Source organism: Apis cerana, linkage group LG5, assembly GCF_029169275.1.
Source record: "Apis cerana isolate GH-2021 linkage group LG5, AcerK_1.0, whole genome shotgun sequence".
Taxonomy (NCBI): Eukaryota; Metazoa; Arthropoda; class Insecta; order Hymenoptera; family Apidae; genus Apis; species Apis cerana.
Window position 1 is genome coordinate 13077501 of NC_083856.1, and position 22433 is coordinate 13099933.

The window sequence follows — 22433 nt, forward strand, 5'->3', positions numbered from 1 at the left end:
TTTTTTTTTTTTAAGCTAAATAATCTTTCCGACTGACGACTTTCAGCGAATATCTTTAACCTCGACGAAAGTTTCGTAACCGACTATCGGTATATTCTCTTTTCCGCGTACGATCGGAACAAGATAGTAATAAAAACTTTCCTCGAGGTGTGACTAATTCGTAATAGATGTCTACGTTGCCGGATGCGTAAAACGTATCCAATCGTCGATCGAACGTACGATCTTATATATATATATATATCGAAGAAACGTGCCATTTTCATTGCTCTATTTTTTTTTTTTTTTTCTTTTCTTTTCTTTAAGCAAAGAATACGCGAAACTGTTCGCGTTCGCGTTTTGCGGCCAACCTGTTCTCCGCATTGGCAGTCGAGTTGGCTTTCGAGTTGCTCATTTGTTCGTTTATCCCTGGATTAAAATTTGGCCATAATACATATACGTTTACGATATTGAATATAATATACTCATATGTACTATTTTAGTTATAAGCTTGCTCGGAAGCTTGCCGAATTCGTGTTCACGAATATGTACGTACTACCAACTGTTTTACCAACTATCAACTGATTATTATTTACGAAATGTAAATAGAATTTTATTTTCGTTTACATCATCTATATATATATATATATATATATTCCAATATGGAATGTAAAACTTTAATATGTTATTTTTGTGTTATCTACTTTTTGTTTATTTTGTTATTCATATTGTTTGCTTGTTTCTCTTTAGTTTTTAATTTATCTTTTTTTTATCGCGTTATAATTTTATTTTAATCCAAAGAATTAATGTAATGCCGATAGGATAGCTCGACTTCTATCCGGCTGGATCTAATCCGATAATTCGAGTCTTTTATCTCTGTGCAATTATACGAAGAGGCTATACGGTTCGCTCGGTGTGATCTCTTATTTGCTACATGCCAAAGTTTTTGTGAACGCGTGAGGAACGATAAACCAAAAAAGAAAAAAAAAAAAAAAAAACTAAAAAAAAAAAAGTGAAATGTATATTTTGCGAAAAAAAAAAACTTTATTGTACAAATCGAAGCTAGTTGACAAAAATCACCAAAGGGAACAATTTGTTGACACGATTGTTCCGAATTGAGAAACATCACGTTGACTGCGCATCACTGATTTTTTAATTTTTACCGATCTTCTGCGTAATTTTTGCTTAAAACAAAATTGTTACGGGAAAGAATGTTGTTACGAAGAACGGCGCGTGTTGTAATTTAATTTTTAACTGAGAAATCGGAGCGGCGGTCAATGCTCGCCGATTTTTAGTAATTATTCTTCGTTGCGCGAAGAAGTAAATTTTCTTTATTGACGATGCTTGAGTTACGATTTGCAAATCGCATGCGTCCTATTTTGTGCTTATTATATATGTATATATATATACATATATATATATTTTATTGCACAATTTGCACGTATACTTTTTTTTTATCGTGTAATTTCGAGTCGTCTTCTATCGAAATTGGCAATTGTTTCGTTAGAGAGAGAGAAAAGAAACTGTTCGACGTTTAATGACACACACACACACACGCGCGTGCGCGCGCGCACACACACACACACACACACACACACACACACACACACACACATGCACACACGTACACACATTCTTTTGTACGTCAATTTAATTTCTCCCTTTTTCCCTTATTAATTTATATTAGTTTAATTTACGATCTAAGTGAAATTTTTTTCTAAGGAATTAAGGGGAATACATTAAATGCAATGTATATGCGTTTATTTATACATACTTGTGTATATGATACACAATTATATACAATTTAAAGAAAATTTTTAAAAATTAAAAAAAAAAAAAAGAAGAAAGAAAGAAAGAAAGAAAGAAACGAATGTGCACATTCCTCAGAAGCCACAATACAAAATAAGTACAAGATTGCCAATTATTATATACTTTAGACAAATTGATATTTCTTTCTTTAATTATTTATATAAAAATAAGAAGTATCTATATATATATATATATATAAATAAATGAATGAATAAATAAATAAATATATAAATATACAAATATATATATATAAATATAAATATATTAAAAAATATATATATATATATTTAAAAATATATTATAATATATCTCTCAATTACACGATCTTATGTTTGGCTTATGCAAGTTAACGATGTAAGTGAAAAAAGAAAAAGAGAAAAAAAAAAAAGAAAAAAAAGAAAAAAAAAAAGGAATATGTGTGAATAAAGTTTCAAAATGTGAAATAAAAGCAGAGTTCTTTCTTACATACAAAAATCGAGATTAACAAAAAAAAAAAATTTTCGATGTCGTTACACTGTAAAACTTGTTAAACTTAAAGACTTAAAAACGAGTTGAGACGAGTTGTTGTATCTCTTCGATCTGCGCAGAGTGTCGCAAGAAACTCCTCTCCCCCTCCATTCTCCAATTATTCTGAATTCCAGACAGACTCGACTGTACACTTGTCAATTTTTCCCGATAAAAATTAAAAATTCCCGAAAAAAAGATGAAAGCGCAAGAAGTTGGACGGTTCATCGAAAGAATTACCTCTTATTATTACCTGCTCGTGTTAAGGAAGATCGGGGATGAATAATTTGCGTGTGTTCAGCAATCGTATAATCTATATATATATATATTTATATACATATATATATATATATATATATAGGTGTCTTTATTTAATTTATATCCGTAAATAAAAACCTTTTTTAATTAACATCGATTAACGATTCTGTTTTGGAACACGGTTACAATTATTTTACAGCAGTTGTCATTGTATCGTGTTAATTGTTGCTTTAACGTGTTCACGCTTCTCACTATTTATACTATCGTTTTACTTTCAATCTTGACACAGACATAATAATAATAACAATAATAATTTTCATTAATAATGTGTACTTAATTACATTGGCCGATAAGGTCCGTGGATCGCATCGAATCGATGTAAGTTGTTATCTAGATAAAAAAAAAAAAAGGAGAAAAAATCGGAACGAACGATGACACTTTTAGAAAAGTAGGATCCTCGGTTGATATCGCGAGTCACAGAGCTTGACGATCGTTTTATTTTTCTTTCTTTTTTTCTTTTTTTTTTGTAAATTTATCACGTGGCGTGGAATTTGGCTCTGGGAAGGAAACGCGAATCAACGGAGGATTCGAGGTGGTGAGTCGGTAAGGCGGTACATCCAGCACAGGTAGAAGAACGAGTCTAGTCTGTGTTACGTGTTACTGTCCCCTCGATTTTTTGATTGTGAAATGTAATTTGAACTAGAAAGCATTGCTTAAATGAATGAGGAATCGGCGGGTCACGTGGCTGTTAATGTGTTGCAGGGGGGGTGGGACGCAATCGGAAGCATGTTGGCGATACAACTGGTCAAGTGGTGATGCAGGGTCCAGGGCGTTTTTCGTGCAGACTCTGCGGAAGCGTTTACAAGCACCTTGCTTCGCTGACCCAGCACCTCGAAGTGCATCGCAACCAGACTACCTGCATTCTCTGCCATACCACTCTCAGTCGTAGAACCGACCTGCGACGTCACATGCGTTTGAAACATAACATGCAATGGCAAAAAACGATCCAGAAGCAGCGCAGCTCGAAAAACGAATTGGACTCGTAAACGCGAATTCCACGAGCATTGCTTCTCGCTCCACCCTGGTTCCCCCCACCTTACCTACCTTCATCGCTCTCTCCTTTCCTCTTTTCTTTTCTTTTCTTTTCTTTTCTTTTTCCTCCTCGTCGATTCAAAATATTTATATTTTTTTTTCTTTTCTCCAGAAGCTAGATAAATAAATCTTATCGAAACAACGCGATTTATTTATATATTCATTATTACGTGCACAAGCGTGTCATCGAATGTTGCGTTTTTCTTGCTTATTACCGTATGTTAAAGTCGAGAAATCGAAAACTGGTTCTTTTTTTTTAAATTCGTCGTCGTTCTCACGATTAGTGGTAGAGATGTTATAAGCGTTAAAAGAAAAAAAAAATAATTTGAGGACAGTAACATGAGACTCGACAATTTATATTTATCGTTTTTTTTTTTTATTATTATAATCCCGATCTCATTTTTTTTCTTAAAACTCGGAAAACACGCAAGATTTGGCATCGACGAAGCAAATTAGGGATGCACGTTTCATCCCGTTCGAATAAAGAAAGATAAGAAACGATTCGAACGATTCGATCCCAATTTCGTAAGCTTTATCCTTATCCTTTATTATATTTGTGATACGCGTTTTCAGCAAGAATCTTCGTCGCGCATGCTCTCGCTTTCGTTTCTCATCGCTGCGCTTTCAGTGTAAAGTGATAAGAAATCGAAAGATTTTATTCCAATTTGTAATCCTGTTAACGCGTCTCTAATAAGAATTCTAGTCAACACTGTACAGTACTTTTCTTTTTTTTTTTTTTTTTAAGTGATCGTTAACACGTTTCTTTTAATCGTATATTCGCTTATATCGATTATACAATCGATAATGTTCCGCATTGAGATCTGTGTTACGCGCACCGGTTATTACTATTACGCGCGAAAAATGCTTCGATAACTATCGCGTCCAAGGGGGGGGAAAAAATTACTAGATCGATCGATAATAATCGACGCGACGACTGAGCGATGGTTATCGATGGAGTGCATCTTACGAATCTTTTTTGCAGTTTCTTTAAATAATGCACAACGGATAATAGAATTGACGAAATATTATTAAAAAAAGAAAAAAGAAATATCCATATCGTACGAATACTTGAAGGCGATATTACGAGGGCGATTTCACGATGCGAGTAACACGACGACGATAAAATGAGAATGTACGCGCAAGAGATGGCGTTCTTCCCATCTTCGAGATACTCGTCGCTAAATTGTTTGGAATAACAACTTTCGTATAGTATTACACTGACTCTGTTTACACGTCTCGTTGTTCGCGTGCTCGATGATTTTTCTTTGCGATAAAGATGAACTTAGCTACTTGAAAGGAGCGCATAGACAGTGCCTTACACACAATTTATCTAGTTTTACATTTTACATACATACATACATACGTATTATAACTTTCCAGATGTTTACCACAGTTGAACGCGTATAAGAGAATATAAGAGAACTGAAAGAGTTTTATTCTTTTCACCTGTGACTTCGTGTAAACATTGTCTCTGTATAAAGAAACGAGAAATCTTCGTTCATACTTTATATATAACCTTACATACATATACACGACGAGAATGTAATTTTCGATCGATCGATACGGTCCGGAAAGTAATTGTATTTTTTTAACCTATTCTTTCTTATTCTTATTCGTTACTTTACTTTTTTTTTTTTTTTTTATTATTTCGCGATTTCACGAGTCTCGAAAGTGTCGCGTTACCGTTCAAAAATTCGAACCTTTGCCGATTTCTTTTTAAGTTTCGCGTGTCGCTTTATCCCAAAATGTCTTGGAAAAAATTCTATTTACTCCCGATATCGATAGATCATATCTATATCACGAAATTCTTAGGAATAGTTACGATTAAAAAAAAAAAAAAAAAAGATATAATTACTTCGTAATATTTTAGGAAGGATACGTTCAAAGCTTGAATATAGCGAGACGAAATATATTGTGCGTAATGATTCGTAATGCGACACAGTCTTAATTATATAGCTATGATGATAAAGATTAAAAAGAGAGAAGAGAGAAAAAGAAAAAAAAAAAAAAATAAAAATAAAAAGGAAAAAAATCTCGATGATTTCGATTACACGTGTCTGATTAATTCGCGAGATTACAGACATTCCGTACCAATTATCGATACGAAATTATACGTAAAGGGACTTCGTTGTTCGATAAAAGACATTGTTTATGCACAATGAAGCACTTAACCGTAGAATTTAAACGTAGTTTTTAAACTTAGATGTTCGCTGTTGAAGATCGCACGAAGTTTCAAGGTAAAAAAAAAAAAAAAAAAAAAAAAGAAAGAAAAAAATTAAAAAAAAAATAAACGTTTTTCGACCTTACCTACTTCGTAAACAATCGAATTAATGCATTACCTAAATGTTTAGTGAACTATGTACTTGATTGCAATACGTTTTTTTTTTTTTCTTCTTAGTTACTAAGTCGAATATCAAGAGTGACGGCGTAAATTTGTACGATTGTTGATTGTCCGCACGATAATCGGCAAACAACGCGTTTGCTAAATCGATTTCGACCACCACCGTTTTAATCGTTACGTCGTCACATCGATTAAACGAATATTTATTACTGTCGTATATTTTACGATTACACGCGCAAAAAAAAAAAAAAAAAACAAAAAAAAGATAGAAAAAATAAAGAAAGAAGAAAAAAAAAAGAAGTGCATTTACCAAAACGATTAGTTCGCAAATGAAGGATAATTCCGTTTTGACAGAGATTGTCAGTAGGTTTCGCGAAAAAATGATACGCATAGGTGTCACATTTCGATGAAATTTTTATTTCTAATATAAACATACGATCAAATATATATATATATATATATATCGCAAATGCGAAAACGCACCACGTACCTAGACACAAGAAGATACAAAGTGACTGTAGATACATGACGATCGAATAAACGTCGATAGTCGCAAGCTTTTTATTTCAATTTAAAGAAAAACGTGTTATACGAACATAATATTAATTGTGAGCTTGTAAGTGAGTTAAAAAGTGACATAAAAATATGCTTTAAAATGTTATTACAGCAATGTAAATAAATCAATTTACAATGGAAGTTGCAAGTGTTGATATTTTTAAAAAAAAAAAAAGTGACGTGGCTAGGTACTAAATATACATAATAATATAGTATAGCGATCTAAACGCGATAAAATTGTGAACAGACAGTTGGCTTAATTTAATTTATGTTCCGGATATATTATACCGTTTCACATTAGAGACGTATCAATTACATTTAATTCGATTTGTGATATTTATTTACAAGAGAGTAAAAATATATAACGTAGATATAACAATCCAATGTCCTTTTAAATGTATTATTGATTACGACCTTATTTTCTATTTCTGTGGTGTGTGAACGTATATACTTCTTCAACTTTTGTTCTCTTTTTTTTTTTTCTTTTACAGTGTATCCACTCACAGTGTTTTAATACGCATCGCTGTAAAAGTTGCTAATAATGTATTCTATTTCGATTTATCGGAAAAGGGAAATTTTATTCGGCTTATACTTTCGTAACGAATTTTCTTAAATTTCTTGGTGATTCTTAACGATTCTTAAAATATTTATTGAAAATTTTTAGTCAAATTTAATGATACAATTTTCAATTTCAAATGTTCGAAAGTCCCGAGTTATAATGTGAACAATGTGACCTTCCTGGTTTACATTTGCTTTACACATTCGATCTTACAATATTGATCGATAAACAATAATTTTTTTTTTTGTTTTATGATTTTACTGTTCGTCACGGAGATAAAAAAAGGGAAAAATTCGTTACAGGTTATTTGTATGGATTATTTGGGTATTAGTAAAAAGTAGTTGTGGAAAAAAAAAAAAAGAGGAATTTAAAAACATCCCTCGATAAAAAATATTTAATACGCGATACGATATGATTGCAGCGTTAGTTATAGGAAGAAATAAATTTATAGAGACGCACACAAGGATACCGGCATGGAGTTTACATACGCCAGGATCGTTCTGTGATAAATGCGGTGTAACATTTACAACGCAGCACGCCCTTCTACGGCATATTACATCGAGACACGAGGAGTCGCAGAGTTCTACCGCGTTCTGCAATATTTGTCAACGATTTTTCAAAACAAAGTGGAGTTTGGCAACCCATAACAGTAAATATCATAGAAACTGTTAATGAAATTAAATAAGAGCACAAATTTTCGAATAAAATTTATTCAAATTCGGATCGGGTCTCGGGCTTTGAGAAAAGAAATGTAAAAACTTTGCAGAATCAGATTTATGCTACAATTGTTGTATGCGAATATTTTCCGTAACAGGTATATAAGATCATACTAGAGAAAGAAAGGGAGAGAGAGAGAGAGAGAGAGAAAGAGAGAGAAAGAGAGAAAAGATAATTATTACATCGGTTAAGCAAGTACTAGGTGTCTATAACTAAATTATTTTATTAAATATTTATTTCACATTCTCTAAATGTAACTGTTCAATCAAATAGAGAAACAAAGACGATTACAAGTCCTTGTAATGTAACACAGCGCAGCGAATGTAACATTGGAAAGCATCCTATTATATTTGTAGTTGATCTTGTACAATCTGTAATATTCACACACACACACACATACATTCCAGAACAAGGAATGTCATAATTATAAGCCCCCCCTTAATGCGAGTACCAAATGCAATACTGATCCACCTTGAACTTTATAATCCTGCGCCGTTTTTTCGTCATTCCTAAAAGACAACAAAATTTTTTTTATATCTTCATCTCTCAAATTCCTTTTCTGTTTTAATAAACACACATTTAAAATCGTCAATTGATAAAAAAAAAAAAAAAAGAAATACAGCTATGAGTATCAATTAATACAATTCTGATTATTTTTATGTAAATATAAGATATATATATTTGACAAGGAAAAATAAGAAGAAATGATGTTAAAATATCATAATTGATGGAACAGGAACAAGGAAACCAGGGCAACTATACAACTCAGATTCAATAAGGACTCTAGAAAGTCACTTTCCAGAATATGTTCCATCAACGCCAAAGAAGATGAATGCTACGAGAAGATGTAAAGTTTGTGCATCTAAAGGAATGCGAAAGGAATCTCGTTATTATTGCGCTTATTGTAATGTAGGGCTATGTGTCACACCATGTTTTAAGGAATATCATATTAAAAGTAATGTCGAATGAAAACATGAATTAAACACAATTTTCTCTTTAAGAAATTATCTCTTGTACAATTGTGTAAATTATTTCTATATTCTATAATTATAATACCTACATTTGCTTTCCAGAAAATATCAATCGTTGTTGTTGCGGCGGAATTCCTTCCTTTTCTTCCACTCTTTCCTTGATCCTTTCTACCTTATCTGTAGGTTCTATATCTATTTCAATCTATGAGAATAATGATATCTGTGATTGCTATTAAACTTAGATATATATATATCTGTTTGTTTTACATATATATATATATATATATTTGAAATGCAAAATATTTATATATATAGTAAATAACAATAAAGGCGAAAAAATATATCTGTCGTATGAAACAAATTCTAATTGATAACGATACATTATTAATGATACATCAAATGTCAAATTTTACATTTTTAACTGACAACACGATTTTGCACTAAACTATATTAGAACGGATGATTTTGCTTCTATAATTGTTTTTTTTTTTCTTAACGTATACCGATAAATGTTATTTTATATATTATATCGTCGAATCTCATTAAAAATACATAAGATTATTTTGCAGCTACTTGCCTCCTTTCCGGTAAGAGTCTGAAACAAGGTTAGAATATATTTTCAGAACTGATTATAAATGTTGTAGCTCCATCTCCGTCGGTCAATGTTCTTACCTTCACTTTGATCAACATTGTTTATGCGTTAAAAAACAATTTAAATAATCACTGTATGATTGCAAATTAAAAACTATTGACACAAATATGCGGTTCTTTGAACTGTGGATAAAAAATTCTGCACTAGTTCCAATGAAAACTCTCTATACCTCCATCTGACGGCAATTCATGAACGTATATATCGATAGTTTTCGAACTTTAAACAATTTCAATTTATTAATATATTTCTTCGAAACAAATGTATTCAAGTCATTTTTATATTCATATTCTAAATTATTCTAAATTATACAAGCATAACAATTTTATAATTAAACATAAACGTATTCATAATTAAATAACGCATTGGTATCAATTTGTATAAATATAATTTATTCATAATTTTTTAGTAATAAGTTTATATCAATTAATGTTATAGATAGTGTAACAGTGTAATATAGCAATGCAAAATATATAATATTATAATGATATTTGTACGTAATGTCATTAAATTACAAATTAAAAGTTATATATATCTTTTTACAAAATAAAAATTGATAAATAAACATTGTTTATCATTACATTTTTAATTTTTCTTCTTGAGCAATAAGTTGATTTTTTATTTTTTGTAAAAGTTCCTTTTTAACAGAATCTGGAACAAGTGTTCTTGCTTTAGTTGTGACCATCGAAAGCAATTTGTCATAAGTAATGTCATGACCGTGTTCTTTTATTAATTCTTTACAGATTAACTTTACTTGATCCCTCCATCCACATTCGACTAATCGACGACGTAGCAATTCTTTCAGCCTAAGAAAGAAGGTTAATTATCATTTTAATGTAAAAAATAAAAAAAAAAGAATTATTGAAGGGAATAAAAAAAATGATATACGAGAATTATTAATAGAATAAAAATATATATTATTCAAAGTTAAAAATTTGAATTAGTAGACGTAATAGAGGAAACAGAATATAAAATTATAAAAAAATATATGAAGAATACAATGAATATATTTACCCGTCACGATCGCCAACCATAACTAGCCTTTGATGTGGAGCAGTCTTCATTAAGAATATTAATTTTATCTATCTTAATATTAATATAATTATATATTTCCTTTCGCAATTCTAAAAAGTATTCTAAAAAGATAATTCCACTAGTCACCTCTCACTAACATTTAAGACAGGTTATGTTGTTTTATCTTTTTAACTTCATAACCTAACAGCGTTTCATTTCTCGCATAGACGATGAAGTAGGAAAACATGATTGCAGGTTAGGAAAGTGTCGTTTAAAGTGAGTCTTCATTAAAGTAATGTTATAAATATTTATTCACAAATACTTAACATTTTTATAAATGAAACATTTCTTATTCGTATATAGGTATGTAAAATTTAAAAAGGAAATATCTAAATAGTGAATAATTGAAAAATATTTTTAACACATAATACGAAAAATTGTGCAATATTTGTGTAATAAGAAATTTTATTATAATTATATTTCATAATGTGCATTTTATATTAAGAATCAATTTTACATTAATAATATCCTTATAACTAACTTTCTATATTTTTATTAATTATTTTGCATTAATTTTTTTCATTTTAAAAAATTTTTATGAAAAATTATTCTACATAAACAATATTATTCAATATTTTGCAATAATTATCTCATTTGTCTCTTTTACGGAAGTAATATTTATCATTATTTTTAGGGAATGGCATCAACACGAATAATTAATTATGTTTTATACAAAAGATTTGTAGCAATCTCTAATTTAAAAAATGTATGCATTCTTTCTACTTTTAATATCAATTCTAATTTTCGACAAAATGCATATTATTGCACAAAGAAATCAATTGTTAAAACAGATCCTGTGGAACGTGAGAATAAAATACAAGTTGGATTTGCGGATGTAGGTAAATTTCGTAGGTATATCTGCGAAAATATACATAATGTAAAAATCGATGCTACTCTGATTATTATTTTTATTTCAGTCAAAGAAAATACAAAATCTATTGGATATTTAGGCGTGATAATTGGTGGTATAGGAATTACAGTTTTCATGTTTTATATTATTTTTGATGAATTATTTTCCAGTAAAAGTCCAAATAGCGTGTATAGTAAAGCGTTGGATCGCTGTATCAAACATCCTAAAATAATAGATGCTCTTGGAGAACCGATAAAAGCATACGGGGAAATGGGTAGACGTAGAAGTCACATAAGGTAAACTTATCTCCATTATTATTTTCCATTATCATCTTTTTTATTATTGCTAATGATACGCATAATTGCAGTCGTATTATCTTTGAAAAAAATGGAATACGTCACATGAGAATGAAATTTTACATTCAAGGTATAAGAAGACGTGGAACTGTGCACTTGGAAGTGCAAGAAGTAAGACATGATGTTTTAATGATATTTCTATACGAAACGCTCTTAATTTGATATTAATTTAAAATTTAATTATAGGATAATACATCTAATTATATGTATAGATATTTATACGTAGTTGTGGATGATATTCAAACTGTTATTAAAATAGAAGATAATAGAGAAGAGAACAAAAACTACAGTATCGGGACAGAAGATCAATGGAGCTAATATATATTAGATCTATATATTAAATCTTTCTAATTAATATTTGATATGTCATGTACAGAAATGCTTATAATCTTATAATTATTTGCAATATTATTTTAAATATACTTTTATAAAATTTGTGTCAAATAAAAATTCTAGAACTTAGAAAAACGTTTTATACCCATTTGTCAATAATAGATAATAAAATAAATTAATCGTAAAATAAATTATACGTTACGATATATGCATATGCGAAAGGAAAAACGCTCGAAAAGAATAGAAGTTTAATATTGAAATTACGTTATCGTTAATAGGAAAAGTATTTCTTTAGAATTGTTTACTCATTAAGAAAAGAGATAAATAGTGCGATGACAAGATAAAGATATATAAAGATCGTTAGCATTCGCGATCGCCTAAAAATTGACCGAAGGCTACGGAGATCTTGATGTCTGCATCATTCACGATGCCAACTGATTCTCTGACAGTCGCTCATTTACTTGCGAGCAGATCGACACAACGCATCGCCTATATCAGTCCGTGTTTGAGTTTAAAACGTGAAGTGGTATCATTCGACATTTTTTTTAATCTTTGTCTTTAAATTTTTCAGAATTATCGATACTTGAATTATACGTATAATAATTTTTAACAAACTTATCCGACAAACGAAAATATCATTATAAATGTTTATCTTTTTCGAATATATATATATATACATACATAATATACCTCGATAATATAAGCGCGATTTAAAACTATCATGTAATTAGTAGTTTTCCAATGTTAAAATTGATTCCTTCGTAATAATTCATAGTCGAACCGAAACAAAAATATCTTTGATCGAACGATCGATAGCTCAAGATTTAAGTTTTTTTTTCCACTAACTCGAATCAAATATTCTTTTATAAGTATGCATCACGTATTTAAAATATGTTTCGTAATGATAAATTAAAACAAAGTGACGTGTAAAACATGATAGAATCGAAATGAAATCGTGAAAAGTATGCAAGATATAAACTTTTGAATTTATTTCATTCACTGTAAAAGACTGAAAAAAAAAAAAAATGGGCAAATTTTGTTCGTGTTTCTCAAGATTCAGAGCAATCTTTAGACCCGAAACTGTTACAGACAATCCTCTCAACCCATTATGTACAAAACCGGAATGTCTTCCACGGCCACCTGCTGCATCTAATTCTGGTAAGTTACGAACAGCAGTGTCTACAGATTTTTAATAAATTCCGATCACTCCCGGGAATTCTTGATATCGAATGCCCAATAACAATCATATTTTTTTTTTATCGTAGAACATCATTCACATCATCATCTACACGTTTAATTTTAATAAAAATCAATTTTCCGTTGCATCTTTTGCATTGACCTCGACGTGTATAACCTATTAAGTATATACACATATATATATATATTGTATAGATGAAAAGGATTAATTAACGACACATTAGAGATCAAGATCCAGTACATTAGTCACACAAAAGGCACGTGTCAAACGAAAATCTTGATACGCCGATTAAATATATCTTTTTTTGGGAGGAAATTCGTTCCGTGAACGCGATTTAAACAGAACGCGATGGTTCATCACTGATACGTGAATTCTACCAATACGCGCAATATATAAATAAAAACGAAAGCAAATGGAAGTAATTCACAAAGGATTTCAAAAGTTTCCTTGGCTCGAGTAACGTTTCTTCTTCTTCTTCTTCTTCTTCTTCTTGTATACTTTTCAGATCTATTTTAAGAAAACGCATGCTAGCCAACTATAATATAGTCTTCGATAATACGCGAAATGTTTTCAATCATCGCTTCTGAAAATCATTCAAGAAATATGTTCCGAAATATTTGCTTTACGTTTCGTTCGACGCGACGGTGATGTCACTTCTTTATCACGCGTTATACATCATTGTTTCGTCGATTTTTCTTTCATTTCTCTTTCGATGTGGATGGCTCGAGCTTCGAGTTCGAAAAGGATCCGAACGATTTACGAGAGAGCCTCGGAAGAAATATTTTTTCGAAAGTTCGAGCAACAGATATGTTTCGTTGGAAATTAGCAAGCAAACAGAAATCGCGCGAACGACGTGAGTTCCGTCCGGCGCTTAAAGATTCGGTCGATAGTACTTCACCAAAGAAAATAAACTCGGGCTCCCAGCCAGATGGAAAATCTCAGTTTTCGCCTCTTTCGCGAGCAGTTGACCTAAATCGAATTATTCGACGATGCGTCGTTACTTTTATCTCTCCGTCTTTTCTTACCTTCTTTCTTTCTTTCTTTCTTTCTTTCTTTCTTTCTTCTTTACCGACGAGTGAGGAAGAAAAAGTAGAAACGAGCGCGACGTGCATTTAGCGGCCTCGAGGTGTGGCCATTGCCATGAATGAAAGTAAACTTACGCAAGTGGCGCCCTGACCTCTGTATCATGACGTCAGCCGCAATTACGCAAACTATTAATATTGTATCCGAGCTTTTTTACTCCAAATATAAATCCGATAAATTTATGTGCCCCTCCAGATCGAAAGCGGAACGAATCACTTTCTATGAATCATCTTCATCGAGATCGCATCGAGATTATTACTCACGCGAAACGAATCTCAACTTTTGACGCGATTACGCCTCCCTCCGTTTTCGAGACCCCTTTATCTATCCAATGTTACACGATCGAAACTATGGTAGAAAATAGACGGAAATCAGCCACGGTGTCTCTCTAACCTCAAAACTCGCACGCACATTTTATAATAAAAATAAATGAAATAAAACGAGCGAAAAGCGAATTTATAACAATCCGTTCGTTCGTCTCCTTTTCTTTAATTTCTTTCGCTCTTCGAAGATAAACATCGTCGACGAGAAAATGTTAATTTAATCTCAAGCGGCTCGCGAAAAAGTGAAGGAAGAAAATAGAAAAATATTCGCTGCTTATCTTCGCTCGCTCGCTCCTCGTCTTACACGCGTACGATCATTTCACTTTATACTCGCATTCCCGCGATTAAGATTCATCGTCGCGTCGAGTCCACGCGTGTTTTTTTTTTTTTCCCTTTTTTTTTCTCTCTCTCTCGTTTAAATCTAATAAAGCGAGATTATTAAATTAATCTCCGATCGAGTGGAAATTTTCGACGAGAGCTTCGGAAAGAAATAAATCACGTCCCGATTCTTTTACACGGCGTTAAATGCGTAACATCGCGCGTCATCGATTCTTATGGATAATCTGCATTCTAGAGCACTTGTGCGTTACTTGTATATATAGCCGACCAACTGAGACCGTTATTTTTAATCGAAAACAATACCATTAGGTACGTGGATGCTATAACTTCTCTCGCGGCTTACCGACCCACCAAAATAGAATCGGTTTCGTACGAAACCGGTCGAAATGATCGAACGGCGGCCGCTGCACCGCCGTGTCGATTACTTTGCGCGATTCGATCAATTTGCCGCGATATTTATCGCACGATCGATTATCGCAACTTTGAACCTTATTATTATTATTATTATTATTATTCGGGAATTCTTCTCGATCAGAGATCGCGGAATAAATAGATAATAAAAATAAAAATTCAGTATCAGATTTTTGTGCTCTCGCGTCCGAAGAATCTTTATCTTTTCAAATCGAAACGCCTCGCCTCGAAATCGACGAGGACGAATCGCGAAAAGCGGGTGATGGTCGACGCAATCGCGGATATTCTTTTCCAAGGCTTTGACGATTTATCTTTTCCCTCTCTCTATGCCTCTCTGTCTCACGAGTCGAGCAATCGATCGACGTTTCGCGATTATATATATGGAGAAACGAGACAATTATCGGTCCCCGAATACGGCGAATCGATGTCGACCGATCCTCGGGGGAAAAAAGAAGAAGAAGAAGAAGAAAGAAAGAACGAGAAGAAGCGATTTTCCTGGAATAGCGGGAATTATCGAGCGATTCGCTCCGCAATTACGCATAAATTACGGGGAAATGACGGACGGGATGAAAAGTAGGTGACTCCTACCGATATATCCGCCAGTGATCCGATCACGCCATGTATGGAGGCGTTCGCTCGATGCAGAAAAGTCCTTGAGGAGGCTCCTAGAACGCAGGCAACCCACCCGACCCAACCCAATCCAGCTCGTCGAGCACCGAATCGCGGATTTCTTCCTAGTTGCCGCTATCGCTCGGCTCGCAGCGCTAGTTTCTCGGAAGTGTTTGGTCACCGATCGAGAGGCGCGCGATCACCGCCGATGGGCTCAGTCTCTCGCTCGTTCTCGAGGGACGAGTTCACGTTTCCCAATCCTCGAACCATGTTCTACAGATTCTACGATCGGTACCGGATCTTCAACGACCGCCGCTTCAGGCCCTTCCCCTTCGCCTTTTACTGTGAGTCCCTTCTCGAGCGAACGAAGGGGAGATTTTCAACTTGCCTTCCCTCCTCGGAGGGAAGAGCTGGCCAGCAAAGTTGGGAGAATAAACGGCGGATAACCGTTGCGCAGGGGAGGACTTCAGCGTGCCGGTGCTCACGATTCTGGACGTGGACCCGTGCATCGGCGAGAACGGCGCGAAGCACAGGACGTCGAGGTACGAGGCGATGACTCGGCGGGGCGACGGCTCGAGGCTCGTCGTGAGACGCGGCCAAGAGTTCTACCTGCACCTCGCCCTGTCCAGGGATTACGACCCGAACACGGACGGTATATCGCTGGTGTTCACCGTGGACGGGGCTGAGAGGCCGCAGTACGGCCACGGCACCCTCGTCGCCACCCCCGTCCTCTACCCCGGCCAGCGATCCGAGGCTTCTTGGCAGGCTTACATCGACTCCCTTCACTCCGATTTCCTTCGACTGAAGGTAAGACCACCCCCCCTCTCTCTCGACCGTCTCTCTTTCCCCCTCGACTCTCGCAGATCGTCCCCGCCCCCGACGCGATAATAGGCAAGTGGAGGATGGACATCGACACGAAGAACAAGAGCACGGACGGGGCGGTGAGTTACACGATGAAGAACCCGTTCTACCTCGTGTTCAACCCCTGGTGCCGAGGTCGGTTGGCTTTTTCCGCGTACGTAAATTTTTGCTCTCGGACCCGAGAAAACCGATTCTCTCTGCTCGCGATTCAGAGGACGCGGTTTACATGGAGGACGAGGAGGAGAGGCAGGAGTACGTGATGGCGGAGGACGGGCTGATATGGCGCGGCAGCTACAATCGGCCGAGGCGGACCGTGTGGAAGTACTCGCAGTTCGAGCGAGACATATTGGACTGCGCTCTGCACCTGATGATCGAGGTTGGCAGGGTTCGGGTCTCGGCCAGGCACGACCCCGTAGTCATAGCGCGCGTCTTGTCCGCGGCCGTGAGTATGCCCCCTCCCTTCCTCGAGAGGAGATGCTCGACCGAGCGGGTTTTGTCGAAAGGTGAACTCGCCGGACGACAACGGGGCGGTGATGGGCAACTGGTCCAACGATTTCGGGGGTGGCACGCCGCCCACCAAGTGGCTCGGCTCGCAGAAGATACTCCAGCAGTACTACAAGACTAGGAAACCGGTCAAGTACGGGCAGTGTTGGGTGTTCTCGGGCGTGTTGGCGACCATTTGCCGTGCCCTGGGACTGCCGTGCCGCGTTGTGACCAATTACGCGAGCGCGCACGACACGCAGAGCAGCCTCACCGTCGATTACTTCGTGGACGCCGAGGGGAAAGCGATGGAGGAGTTGAACAGCGACTCTATATGGCGAGTCTCTCTCTCTCTCTTCATAAATGTCCACGCGTGGATCATCTTTTGCTTTTCTCTCTATATTTCCACGCGTGGAACGAGGCGTGGATGATCATCTCTGTCCAGAAATTTCCACGCGTGGAACCAAGTTTGTCTTCTCTCCCTCTTTCTCTCCAAGAATTTTCACGCGTGGAACGAGGCGTGGATGATTATCTCCTCTCTCTCTATAAATTTCCACGCGTGGATGATCGTCTCTTTCTTTTCTTTCTCTCCAGAATATTTCTACGCGAAGTGTGGATGATTATCTCCTCTCTCTCTCCATAAATTTCCACGCGTGGAACGAGACATGGATGATCATCTCCTCCTCTCTTCTCCTTTCCTCTCTCTTTCTCTCCCGAAATTTTCATTTATATTCTCTCCTCTCCTCTCCTCTCTCTCGAAATTTTCACTTATCTTCTCTCCTCTCCTCTCCTCTCTCTTTTGAAATTTTCACTTATATTCTCTATTTCTTTCCTCTTCTCTCCTCTTCTCTCCTCTCTCCCTCTCTCTCTCTCTCTCCCGAAATTTTCACTTATATTCTCTCCTTTCCTCTCTTCTCTCTCTCGAAATTTCCATGTGTGGATGATAATCTCCTATCCTCTCCTTTCCTCTCTCTCTCTCTCCCTCTTTCTCTTTCCTGAAATTTTCACTTCTCTCTTCTTCTCTCTTTTCTCTTTATTTTCTCTCCCTCTCTCTCCTCTCCTCTCTTCTCCTCTCCTCTCTCTCTCTCTCTCTCGAAATTTTCACTTATCTTCTCTCTCCTCTCCTCTTCTCTCCTCACTCTCTCTTACGAAATTTTCACTTATATTCTCTATTTCTTTCCTCTTCTCTCCTCTTCTCTCCTCTCTCTCTCTCTTTCTCTTTCTCTCTCTATCTCTCTCTCTATCTATCTCTGGAAATTTGCACGTGTGGATAATTATCTTTTTTCATCTCCTCTTTTCCTCCTCCTCTCTCTCTCTCGAAATTTTCACTTATCTTCTCTCTCCTCTCCTCTTCTCTCCTCACTCTCTCTTACGAAATTTTCACTTATCTCTCCTCTCCTCTCCTCTCTCTCTCTCTTTCTCTTTCTCTCCTCTCTCCTTTCTCTCCCTTTCTCTCTCTCTATCTCTCTCTCTATCTATCTCTGGAAATTTGCACGTGTGGATAATTATCTTTTTTCATCTCCTCTTTTCCTCCTCCTCTCTCGAAATTTCTGTGTGCATGATCATCTCCTCTCCTCTGTCTCTCTCTCTCTTCTTTCTCCTCTCTCCCAAAATTTTCACTTATCTTCTCTCCTCTCCTCTCTCTCTCTCGAAAAATTTCCACGTATGGATGATAATGTCCTCTTCTCTCCTCCCCCTCTTTCGCCCTCTCTCTCTCTCCCGAAATTTTCACTTATATTCTTTCATCTTCTTTCTCTCCTCTCTCCTTTCTCTCCCTTTCTCTCTCTCTATCTCTCTCTCTATCTATCTCTGGAAATTTGCACGTGTGGATAATTATCTTTTTTCATCTCCTCTTTTCCTCCTCCTCTCTCGAAATTTCTGTGTGCATGATCATCTCCTCTCTTTTCTCTCTCTCTTTTTCTCCTCTCTCCCTTCTCTCTCTTCCGAAATTTTCACTTATCTTCTCTCCCCTCCTCTCCTCTCGTCCCCCTCTTCTCTATCTCGAAATTTCTGTGTGCATGATCATCTCCTCTCCTCTGTCTCTCTCTCTCTTCTTTCTCCTCTCTCCCAAAATTTTCACTTATCTTCTCTCCTCTCCTCTCTCTCTCTCGAAAAATTTCCACGTATGGATGATAATGTCCTCCCTCTCTGTCTCTCTCTCCAGGAATTTCCACGTATGGATGATAATGTCCTCCCTCTCTGTCTCTCTCTCCAGGAATTTCCACGTGTGGAACGAGGTGTGGATGAAACGGGACGACATATCGGCGGAGTATTCCGGGTGGCAGGCGATCGACGCAACCCCCCAGGAGTTGAGCGAGAACGCTTACCGGTGCGGTCCTGCCTCCGTGATCGGCGTGAAGAGGGGCGAGGTCCTTCGCCCTTACGACAACGCTTTCCTGTTCGCCGAGGTGAACGCGGACAAGGTGTTCTGGCGGTACAACGGGCCCACGCAGCCGTTGAAGCTGATCCGGAAGGACGCTCACGGGTGAGCGAGTCTTTCGTCCCCATCGAGTTCCCCTTCCCCCCTTCTCTAACTCTCGCGCGTCACTCCGCAGAATCGGGCAATTCATCAGCACGAAAGCGGTGGGCAGGTGGACGAGGGAGGATATCACTCACACCTACAAGTATCCGGAGAGTAAGTAAGCGCGACAAGAGGGGGAGAAAAAGAATTTTCCGGATGGGAGAGATTTTCTTCTCGAATTCCGTAGAATCGGAGGAGGAGCGGGCCGCCATGTTGAAAGCGTTGCGCCAGAGCCAGTCCCTGTTCAGTCGTTATTATCTCAACGACGAATTTAACGACGTCACGTTCGACTTCGAGCTTCGGGACGATATCGTGATAGGACAACCGTTCAGGTAACCCTCTCACCCTCCTCCTCCTCCTCCTCCTCCTCCTCCTCCTCCTCCTCCTCCTCCTTCTGGATATCGACTCACGCAAGGATCTGGTTGGGCAGCGTGGTGCTGTTGATCAAGAACAGGAGCGACCGCAACGAGTACGAGGTGTCGGTGATCCTGAGGGTGGAGACGGTGCTGTACACGGGGAGGGTCGGCGACGCGGTGAAAAGATGGAGCGTGGACCGAGTGGTGAGGCCGGGGACGCTGGAGGAGGCGCGCATGGACGTGTCGTGGCAGGAGTACGGGCCCCGATTGCTGGATCAATGCGCGTTCAACGTCGCCTGCCTCGCCGCCGTCAAGGACACCAATTTCGAATACTTCGCCCAAGACGACTTTCGCGTGAGGAAGCCCGACATCGTGATCACGGTAAGCGATCCCGAGTCCCGAAAGGATTGTCCTTACCGATTGGGAGCAATTTCCGTAGTTGGAGAACGAGGCGGTGGCGGGGGACGAGTTGAGGGCGACGGCCAAATTCCAGAATCCGTTACCGATCCCGTTGAACAAGGGCCGTTTCCTGATCGAGGGGCCGGGTTTGGACGAGCAGTTGAAGGTGAAATTGTCGGAGGCGGTGAGAACGGGGGCCTACGCCGAGTGTTCCTTCTCCATGGTGCCGAGATACGAGGGACGCGCCACGATAGCGGCGAAATTTTACTCCAAGGAGCTCGAGGACGTGGACGGTTTCGTCAATTTTATGGTGAAACCGAGCAACGATTAAACTCGTCACCTTTTTCTTTCTTCTCGTAACGTTTGTTACGTTTCTTTTTTTTTCTTGTTGCCACGAATAATAAAAGTTTTGAAAGATTGCTCGCTTATATACGTGTCCTTCTTTCGGAAAAAAGAGCGGAAATGCGCATGGAGATATCGAAAACATTTTTTTAGAGAGAGAAACGACAGGACGTTAGTCGAATGCCCGATAAAAAATTCGATCGACGAAGAGAACTAGCAGCGCGATATATTGAGACGAGAGAGAGAGAGAGAGAGAGAAGATGGATGCGTATATTATTCGATAATAATACGAGGATACAAATAGTAGGAGGAAAAAAAGAGAGAGAAAAGGGAGCGGATACCGTCTAGGAAATTAAGCGAGTGTATTATATATGATAGACGAAGCGATTTATCGATGCGATCGTTCGTTGAAAAGTTTCGAGGCCAAGAACGTATTTACGAAAAAACGGTGACTGTACGCGGCGGTATGGGGAGGGGGACAGGGTAATATTTTTACGAGGGATCCTCTCCGTCTCGATTAGGAAGGCGCAGCGATAAGCTGGTAGCAAGTGAAGACGAATACGGGAGGATCGTCTAAAAGGGGAGAAGAGAAATGGGAGAAGGGAGGTAGGGGAGGAAGAAGAACGATATGGAAGATAGTAGTGAGATATGTCTAAATACATAACCGTGACACGTGATGGACGTGTTGCGGCCCCTGTCTACAGGGGTCTCTCTCTCGAAAGCCTACGGGGCCCGTACCGATCTCCATTTCGATCCATGGGATTCTGGGACTCCGGCACCCTGCTACGCGCCATGCATCAACACCCAAGATCCATCCCATTATACCTCATCGGAATAACAAACACGCCTTCCATCGCATAAACCAACGTTCTTTTGTTCCCATCGAATCCCAGGATCCGTCGGAATCGCGGCGAACAGCGCGCGCCTCACTCGCGGCGTATATATGCGTGTTTTCGGGTCCATAGGGGGTCCTCTCGCAGGATCCTCTTCTCTCGAGAATTCGAAATTCGACTCGACTCTCTTCTCTCGTAACTTTTCCTCGCGCGCCGCGATTCGCTCTGGTGTTGCTCTTTCCTTCGAGAAAAAGTAACTCTTATCTCCCTTTGCTTCCGAGATACGTTTCTAGATGGCACCACAGTTCTCGAATCGTCGACCCAATCTATCTTCGCCTATTATTCGCCTCTCGATTCCGTCATTCCGATGGGAAAACGTTAGCCACGAGCCCCACCGACCGAAAGAAGCGACAATTTTTTCGAATTCGACGGTTGGCACGTAGCATCGAACCGCTCGGTTTTCTCGTCATCGAAGAAGACGATTCGAAGCAAAAAGAAGTTTTCAAGCGAGAAACGGTGACTCGATCTCGCGTCGAACGATTATCGTTTCGAGATCGATGGGATCTCGTCGCTCATCCCTCGACAGTTTTTCCTCCATCCTCGAACCTTTCTCTCCGTTCCCGCGATCCTACGA

General features: G+C 37.6%; 5 protein-coding genes across 14 annotated transcripts in view; 3 read left to right on the forward strand and 2 right to left on the reverse strand.

Moving 5' to 3' along the window:
• Positions 1 to 8818, forward strand: part of LOC107998389 (broad-complex core protein isoforms 1/2/3/4/5) — a 22481-nt gene extending 13663 nt beyond the window's left edge. The window contains exon 6 of one of the 4 annotated variants that reach the window (XM_062075476.1): positions 8548 to 8818. In XM_062075476.1, coding sequence (XP_061931460.1) covers positions 8548 to 8780 — 233 coding nt within the window. In that variant the 3' untranslated portion in view covers positions 8781 to 8818. Of the gene's footprint in view, positions 1994 to 3309; positions 5931 to 7545; positions 8451 to 8547 lie in introns of those variants that run through there. The other 3 variants (XM_062075477.1, XM_062075475.1, XM_017057662.3) reach the window with 3 other exon arrangements.
• On the reverse strand, positions 8019 to 9616 carry LOC107998442 (NEDD8). Its single transcript, XM_017057725.3, has 4 exons — positions 9455 to 9616; positions 9360 to 9377; positions 8872 to 8984; positions 8019 to 8320 (listed from the first exon to the last, which is right to left on the reverse strand). Exons 1-4 carry the CDS (start codon positions 9470 to 9472, stop codon positions 8236 to 8238), a joined length of 234 nt encoding a protein of 77 aa, XP_016913214.1. The 5' UTR covers positions 9473 to 9616; the 3' UTR covers positions 8019 to 8235.
• Positions 9617 to 9802: 186 nt separating this feature from the next.
• LOC107999040 (transcription and mRNA export factor ENY2) lies at positions 9803 to 10588 on the reverse strand. The gene is made up of 2 exons (XM_017058677.2): positions 10446 to 10588; positions 9803 to 10237 (listed from the first exon to the last, which is right to left on the reverse strand). Exons 1-2 carry the CDS (start codon positions 10493 to 10495, stop codon positions 10009 to 10011), a joined length of 279 nt encoding a protein of 92 aa, XP_016914166.1. The 5' UTR covers positions 10496 to 10588; the 3' UTR covers positions 9803 to 10008.
• On the forward strand, positions 10580 to 12179 carry LOC107999023 (mitochondrial import inner membrane translocase subunit Tim21). Of its 4 annotated transcripts, none has more exons than XM_062075483.1 (5): positions 10580 to 10721; positions 11140 to 11353; positions 11423 to 11651; positions 11723 to 11822; positions 11898 to 12179. In XM_062075483.1, the coding sequence occupies exons 2-5, from the start codon at positions 11143 to 11145 to the stop codon at positions 12027 to 12029; spliced, it is 672 nt and encodes a 223-aa protein (XP_061931467.1). In that variant the 5' UTR covers positions 10580 to 10721; positions 11140 to 11142; the 3' UTR covers positions 12030 to 12179. The 4 variants fall into 4 exon arrangements, with proteins under 4 accessions (XP_061931467.1, XP_061931468.1, XP_028522968.1 ...); XM_062075484.1 differs by having other exon boundaries at positions 11140 to 11344; XM_028667167.2 differs by having other exon boundaries at positions 10667 to 10808.
• An 888-nt stretch (positions 12180 to 13067) lies between these two features.
• LOC107998181 (annulin) lies at positions 13068 to 21052 on the forward strand. Of its 4 annotated transcripts, none has more exons than XM_062075468.1 (10): positions 13068 to 13202; positions 16465 to 16814; positions 16871 to 17003; positions 17081 to 17310; positions 17372 to 17685; positions 19564 to 19833; positions 19904 to 19983; positions 20057 to 20201; positions 20300 to 20606; positions 20665 to 21052. In XM_062075468.1, the coding sequence occupies exons 1-10, from the start codon at positions 13070 to 13072 to the stop codon at positions 20953 to 20955; spliced, it is 2253 nt and encodes a 750-aa protein (XP_061931452.1). In that variant the 5' UTR covers positions 13068 to 13069; the 3' UTR covers positions 20956 to 21052. The 4 variants fall into 4 exon arrangements, with proteins under 4 accessions (XP_061931452.1, XP_061931451.1, XP_061931450.1 ...); XM_062075466.1 differs by lacking the exon at positions 13068 to 13202 and adding an exon at positions 16006 to 16351; XM_062075467.1 differs by having other exon boundaries at positions 20300 to 21052.
• Positions 21053 to 22433: the final 1381 nt, after the last annotated feature.

Excerpts from the sequence above, each read along its gene's own strand:
- LOC107998442 (XM_017057725.3), bottom strand. Across the intron at positions 8,321-8,871 it reads ATATTTTCTGGAAAGCAAAT|GAATGACGAAAAAACGGCGC; the intron begins GTAGGTATTATA and ends GTTGTCTTTTAG.
- LOC107999040 (XM_017058677.2), bottom strand. The coding sequence starts at position 10,495 with ATGAAGACTGCTCCACATCAAAGGCTAGTTATGGTTGGCGATCGTGAC. Across the intron at positions 10,238-10,445 it reads ATGGTTGGCGATCGTGACGG|GCTGAAAGAATTGCTACGTC; the intron begins GTAAATATATTC and ends CTTCTTTCTTAG.
- LOC107999023 (XM_062075483.1), top strand. The coding sequence starts at position 11,143 with ATGGCATCAACACGAATAATTAATTATGTTTTATACAAAAGATTTGTA. Across the intron at positions 11,354-11,422 it reads TGCGGATGTAGGTAAATTTC|TCAAAGAAAATACAAAATCT; the intron begins GTAGGTATATCT and ends TTTTTATTTCAG. Across the intron at positions 11,823-11,897 it reads TGCACTTGGAAGTGCAAGAA|GATAATACATCTAATTATAT; the intron begins GTAAGACATGAT and ends ATTTAATTATAG.
- LOC107998181 (XM_062075465.1), top strand. The coding sequence starts at position 16,021 with ATGGAGGCGTTCGCTCGATGCAGAAAAGTCCTTGAGGAGGCTCCTAGA. Across the intron at positions 17,311-17,371 it reads CGCGCGTCTTGTCCGCGGCC|GTGAACTCGCCGGACGACAA; the intron begins GTGAGTATGCCC and ends TTTTGTCGAAAG. Across the intron at positions 17,686-19,563 it reads TTGAACAGCGACTCTATATG|GAATTTCCACGTGTGGAACG; the intron begins GCGAGTCTCTCT and ends CTCTCTCTCCAG.